Genomic DNA, 6,769 nt, shown 5'->3' with positions numbered 1-6,769 from the left:
GAGCGTAGGAAAGGAAATTTGGCGGAAAATGGAGAGGTAAGACATTTGTGGGACACAGATATGGTTTATTATCTGTTGACAAGGATGAGTATAGTATTCTCAACTGGGCTGGACTGAGGTGTACATCATGCTTGGTAAAGTCTCTCTATAATCTAAATGAAGTGTAGCTACTAAATATATGAATGATAATAATAAATTAAAATTAATTAATTAACTAAAAAATCATTTCAACTAAAGAAAAGATGCAAAGATGCAACCTTCCTCAGCAGAAGATTTATGAAGTAATTATTGGTTAAATTAAAAACATGATATAGACTTTATGTAGCAGAAAAAAGTCTGCACACATTTGGCCTCAACAATCCATGGACTCTTGAACAGCTTTTTTGAGCTATAATTCACAAACCAAAGAAATCACACTTGGAAAAAGAGCACGATTCAGTGGTTTTCAATATATTCACAGAGTCTGCAATCATCACCACTGTCTAATTTCAGAACATCTCATCATCTCAAAAAGTAACTCCATCTCCCTGAAGAGTCACTCCACTCCCTCTCCCGCTCCCTAACCTCTCATCCTACTTTCTGTCTCTACACATTTGCCTCTTCCTGGCTTTTCTAGAAATGAAACCATACAATATGTGACCTTTTGTGCCTGTCTTCCTTCACTTAGCATGTTTTCGGGGTTCATGTATGTTGTAGTACATATCAGTACTTCACTCGTTGTTATTACAGAATTAACATTGTATTGTACGGACATACCCCATTTTGTTTATGAACAAAATGATACTTATTTGGGCTGTTTCCAATTCTGGGCTATGGTGAATAATGATGTGGCGAGCATTGAGGAGCAAGTTTTTGTGCAGACATGTTTTCAGTTCTCTTGGATTTGGTGGTGAACTCTCTGTGACTTTGAGGAACAAACTCTTCACCAAAGCAGCTGACCGTTTTACATTCCAACCAGCTATGTATGAGAGCTCTGACTTCTCCACATCCTTGCCAACACTTGTTATTGTCTATCTTTTTTTCATCTTAGCCATCCCCTTGGGTGTGAAACAATCTCTTGTGGGTTTTGTTTGCATTTTCCTAATGACTACTGATCATCTTTTCATGCACTCATTGGCCATTTTTATATTGTGCATTTTATGTTCAGGCCTAAAATCAAGATGTGGATTTGTAAATATAGTATGATCTTTTTTTTTTTTTTTTTGGAGAGGTTTTCATTATAGGGCGCGTGCGCTCGCCAGACGGACAGAGAGAGATAGAGAGACAGAAAGTGAGAAATCACCCCCCAGGGGGGATGGTCACGTCACAATCCCTTCTCCTCCATTCTCCTCTCGGGATCTTGGGTACACACGCACAAGTGGCCAGTGTGAGTTTTAAGCCACTGGGTCCGGGACAGGAACTGTGGTCAACTATGTGGGAGTCCAGTGACATAGCCATTACATTAACTGTTGGTTCCCAATATAGTATGATCTTAATATGTTTCAGAAGTGCAGAGGAAAAAAGTCTTTCAAGGAAACATGCAAAAATATAAAGGCTAAGAAGATGAAGCCAGATTTCTGCTTTCTTTTCTAATCCTTTCTATATCTCCCAAATACCTGCAATAAAATGTGCATTTACTTTTGTGGTGGGAGACTAAAGGCAGGAAAGCACGATAGTTATTGAGATAGGGCCCATGCTTTGACCTGCGTCTGGCTAGGAAGGTGCCAGGCAGCTGGGCACGAAGGACACAGGTTAACGATGTGACCGTGGGCATCATATGGCTGTGACTTCTCCACGAGAACCTCATGGCTGTAAGGGAGGGGATGTCCGTCAGTATCCCACCAGGCATACCCCGTGCACCTGCACAGGTGAGAGAAGGCTGGTCCTTCCCTTTCCGGCACATGAGAAAGGAACCTGGTCTAGGTGGGCCATGGGAAACTAGACTCTTTGTGCAGAAGAGAAAGCCACTCTCGGGGGACAGGACGAACCCATGCCAGGGCCAGGACAAGGAAAATGGTATTTGGCAGCCAGTCCAGTTGGGCAGAGGATGGAAGAGGGGCTACTGGGACTCTCGCTATAGTGGGAAAGAAGGAGTGACAGGGAAGGCAGGTGTGGTGAGAGTCCTCCTCGTGTGGGGAGAGTGGAGCTGAGTTCTGCAGAGCAGATCTGCTGTCCAAAGACCAAGACAGAGACTTCATTCTGACCTGCATAGGGACTATTTCTGTCTGTCCTCCATACTGAACTTCCCCTTCACATGCATCGGTCAACCAGCAGGTGCCCATGGACAGCACCAGGTCTGTCCTTCCTCCTTGCCTGTTGGAGCATCACTTTAAGGGGGCCTTCACTTGGGGGGAGGGGCAGCAGGTAGCAAGCTGGAGCACAGGGGAGTGCCCTATGGGAAGGGCATAGAGTTGAGGAATCTCTACTCCAGGAAAAAAAAAAAAGAAAGAAAGAAAGGAACAGGGAAAAGGACTCAAGCAGTTTCCAAAAGATCAAACCCAAAAGGTTAACAGGCCTGGGACCAGCAGCTAGCATATTGGCTATGTCGCTGGACTCCCATGTAGTCGACCACGGTTCTAGTCCCGGACCCGGTGGCTTAAACTCATGCTGGGCGCGTGTGCGTGCGTGCCCAAGATCCTGAGAAGAGAATGGAGGAGAAGGGATTGCGGCGTGGCCATCTCCCCTGAGGGGTGATTTCTCACTTTCTGTCTCTCTGTCTCTCTCTGTCTGCCTGGCGAGCACACGTGCCCTATAGCAAAAACCTCTCCAAAAACAAACAAACAAACAAAAAAAAAAAACAAAAGGCTAACAGGCAGGCCCAAGAAGAGATACACTCTTTAGTTATCAAGGAAATGCAAATCAGAACAATGTGATGCTGCATGCCACCCACTCGGCTTGCAAACTTTCAAAAGCTGGATAATGCCAAGTGCTGGTGGGGCTGTGGGAATGAGAAGGCTTGAGAGCTGCCGGTGGGAGGGTACATTTGCGGGCATGCAATGTGGCACTGCTTAGGCTGGGAGGAGGCATCGCTGATGCCCAGCCCTGCTTCCCTGGGTAGGGGTCCTGCTGATGGGCCCTTCTCACAGGTCCACCAGGCACAAGCAGGTGAGAGGGGACAGGACAGGTGAGTGATCATGGGGGTGCTGATGCCACGCAGCAATATACGCTCTCAGAGCAACTGACCAGATGTGCACACGCCATGGCGGGGATCGCAGAAGAGCAAAGCATTAGCAGGGAACGGCAGAGGCGGGATGAGGCATGTGACTGACAGCACCGACACCCATCAGAAGCCCACGAAACATTATGGATTTTGCAAGATGCATAGAAACACGAGCCAGGTGAAACCCGTGGGTGTGTTTGCTTGTGGGAGGTGGGACATGAAGGTAGGGATGGAGACAAAAGAGAACACATTTAAAAGATGAATGAAACAAGGGGATCCTCGTGCAGACGGATGACGGCAGGGTAGCCTGGACTGAGCAGTGACTGTGCAATTCTGCACCAGGGGTCCCAGTGCAGAGCGCAGACCCCCTCTGATAGAGGACCATTCATACATGGATGTGCTCATGGGAGCTAGGCCCTGGAGGAGCGGCAAAATGCTCTATGAGACAATCCCATGCGGGAACGTTGCCAGTCCGAGTCCAGGGACCCCCTTGGTCACACCAGGCGCATGCTTGCCCAGAGGTGTGTTGGGCAGTAAATTCTGCTGGGAATGCTGCCTCTGTGTCTCTCTCTGTCACTGGTAGAAAAAAAATAACAAATAAATTTCAGGAAAAATAGTGTATCAATTCATTCACAAGTTTATTGTCTCCTCTGGGCCCTGGGTTACAGCCCCACCCCTTAGCAAAAGGACAGTGAAAACAGAAACAGGGACACGGAAAGTCAGAGGTGGAGGGACAGAGACAGCAGGGCAGGCTGTCCCCACCGGGGCTGGGCCGCAGCTTCAGGAAGAGTGGCCTGAGACATCCGAGGGTCCCCTTAGCTCTCCCGGAAGGTGGCGGCCGCATGGTGGCTGCCCAGATCCGAGTGTGGACTTGGTGGCACGATGAGGCCAGCTTAGCACGTAGACGTCAGCACCTTCGTCCCCGCGCGGGAAGGCACGGCCCACGGAGCGCGGGGTCTCCGGGAAGGCAGAAGCTCAGGGTCGTGGCCGTGCCACTGCCGTGAGATCTCAGTCCTCACCTCCAGGGACAAGGGAGAGAATGTCAGGAAGATCCCACTGCCACTTCACTGCCCGTTCCCAGTGAGACTGAGGGTGCCGGGAAATACCGAGGAGAGGAGAGTCGCGGGGTAGGAAGAGCCTGTAGCCGGGCATGGCTAAGGGCTGTGGGCGGGTACCCGTCCTTCCCTGGTATTTCCGCCATCCCCTGCACTTCTCCGCCCTGGAGCACTCACTGCCTTGGGCTGAGCCCACTGAAGGGTTTCTGTGCTTCCCTGAGATCCCGGGCCAACCACCACTCTGCCCTCTCCCCCGCCATAGACCAGGCCGGTGCTGGCCTTCAGCTCTGTGAACTCAGCCTTGGCCACCGGGAATCTGTCCAGAGGACTGGACTCAAAGGGACAGAGGACTGGGAACCCGAGCGCCTGCAGCCCAGGGAACTGAGGCAGTGGAAAGGAAAGCAGCCTGTGGAGGGCTGGGGAGAGTGGGACTGAGGGCAGGGGTGGCTGTCCCTGTCTCAACTCCAAGGGACTGTAGGGCAGAGAGAGCTTGGAGATGGGGGCACTCCTACAGGGGCTGCAGTGAAAGGTAAAAGGGAGGCCGATTTCCGTTCACCATGGAGTCACTCAGCCCCATAGAGCCTGGCAAGGGACAGAGCTACCGGCAGCAGTTAGTCCCAGTGGGCAGAGGAATGGAACCATCTGGTCCCCAACACTGCTTCCGGAGACAGATCCTTCAGGACTCTCTGTGGAAACTCCTTTCCTAGACACACCTGCCTCGGCTGGGGGGTGCTCTCCACCCCCAGGAAGGCCCCCAGGGCACAGGGCACCTGCAACCAGGTCTCTGCAGAAGGCAAAGGCCCAGCAAACCCACAGCCACAAGAGGGAGCCCATGACTGGGTGTGCACACAGCGGAGGGCCTGGAGTCTGGGCAGAGCTAAACTCTACCCTCGGGAGCCCCAGAACAGGACCCTCCTGAAGGGAAATCTCGGGGTGTTTTCCAGGTGGACTTCACTTCTCGCACATCTGATTCCTCCTCGCTCCTGCAAGCGTGGCCACTCCACTGTCCTATCTGCGTGGCTCCCCGTTCAGTGGTTTCCCTTTGTGGACCTCTTCCCTCCGGGCACGCTCTGTGTTGACCCGCTCTGCATCTGGCTGTTTTCCCACTTCCCTGTACATCTGCCTCTGACTGGCCTCGTTTCTCTGTTCTCTGGCTGTCCCTTAGCTGGTTTCCTCCCTTCCCCACTCTCTCTTTTGTTTAATTTTAAAAACACAGAATCAAGGCTCTCTCTAGACTTCCTCCCTCGATCCCTCTCCAGATCCCTGAGAGGCCTCCTCTGCTTCCTGATGAGTGAACTGCAGATTTGCCCTGCGTAGAGGAGGGGTGGGTAAAGGAGGCTTACATGATGTATTCAGGTTTGGCCTGATCCAGGAGCTCAGGATAGACTCCCCCACAAAAGATCACAGGAGTCAGGACGTGGCCTGAGCTGGGATTTACAGGGCCTGGGCAGGGGACAGGAGGCCTGTAGGCTGGTGGGAGGCGGGATTCAGTGAGTAAGGGGTAAACAGGAGAGTCACAAACCTCTTGGTTGAGGAAGCAGTAAAGGAGGGCAACGATGAAGCCCTGCGGGTCAAAGAGAAAGGACTCCGTTAGGACATTTGGGTCTGGCCTCAGGTGTCCAGTCTTTCGACGACCTCTCCCCTGCTCACCCCCAGGCTGGGGCTTGGGCCAGGTCTACGTGAAAGGAAGGTTAGATGCCTTCGTCACTCCCTGTGTGCCGGGCGCAGTGTTCCCAGAATCAGAGCGAGGCTGCCAGGGCTGCACTGCGGGCCCCGCGTCTCATCCCCCATTCTTGGGCATCCTCTGGCACATAGCAGGTGTTCAGAAAAATCTGACCAGATGAGATGGATGGTGGGTAATGGTGACCGGATGGATGGACGGCAGATGGGGAGCCAAGTGAGGAGAGAGGGACAGCTGGGTGAGGGACAGATAGACACTGACTAGACAGGTGACTAGTAGCCACGGCCTGGACTTGGCAGGACGTGTGCCCGGGAAGGACCTCACCTGGAAGGAGCCCAGCCCCAGCTCCAGGGGCAGGCGGATGCCCAGGCCAGCGCTGTCCGGCAGGAAGTTGAAGATGATGTAGTGAACTCCAAACAGCGGGATGAGGAAAAGCGTTGACTTGGAGAGACGCCTGCAGGAAAGACCAACCCAGGCTCCCCAGGTGAGGACTGGAAACTCCCAAGTGTGCCCCACCACGCTCACTTTCCCCCACCCCTCCAGGTCCACTCTGGGCACCAGTCACCCTGGAGACCACCCTCCCCACACTCACCCCAACCTTTTTATTTTGGAGCCCTGGATCCTGCTGTTCCCTCGGCCAAGTGCTCTTATCCCAGTTTATCCTAAAGTCTGCGCATCTTTCAAGTCTAGGTCAAAAACCACTTCCTCCAGGAAGTCTTCCTTGACCTTCCCCTCTCCTCATGTAGAAGGGATCTTGTTCTTCAGGCTCCCATAGAAATTGATTCTAGCACCCATCAGCCTACTGGGCATGGTCACTGGCTGCTCAGAGTCCCCAGTCAGAGGGCAGGGACCAGTTCTGTCCTCTCTCTGGGTACACAGGGAAGAGTAGGGGCC

At 52.3% G+C, this 6,769-nt stretch overlaps 1 protein-coding gene across 2 annotated transcripts in view; it reads right to left on the bottom strand.

Annotated features, from left to right (window-relative positions):
• Positions 1-4,032: 4,032 nt before the first annotated feature.
• The window catches only part of GHRHR (growth hormone releasing hormone receptor), a 14,396-nt gene continuing 11,659 nt past the window's right edge, over positions 4,033-6,769 (bottom strand). For both annotated transcript variants that reach the window (XM_006146251.1, XM_027770938.1), the window contains 3 exons: positions 6,200-6,329; positions 5,717-5,758; positions 4,033-4,158 (listed from right to left, as the gene is read on the bottom strand). In XM_006146251.1, coding sequence (XP_006146313.1) covers positions 4,033-4,158; positions 5,717-5,758; positions 6,200-6,329 — 298 coding nt within the window. The remainder of the gene's footprint in view (positions 4,159-5,716; positions 5,759-6,199; positions 6,330-6,769) is intronic.

Source organism: Tupaia chinensis, unplaced genomic scaffold (assembly GCF_000334495.1).
Source record: "Tupaia chinensis unplaced genomic scaffold, TupChi_1.0 Scaffold000170_1, whole genome shotgun sequence".
Classification (NCBI taxonomy): domain Eukaryota; kingdom Metazoa; phylum Chordata; class Mammalia; order Scandentia; family Tupaiidae; genus Tupaia; species Tupaia belangeri.
This window is presented reverse-complemented; position numbering and strand designations above follow the sequence as displayed.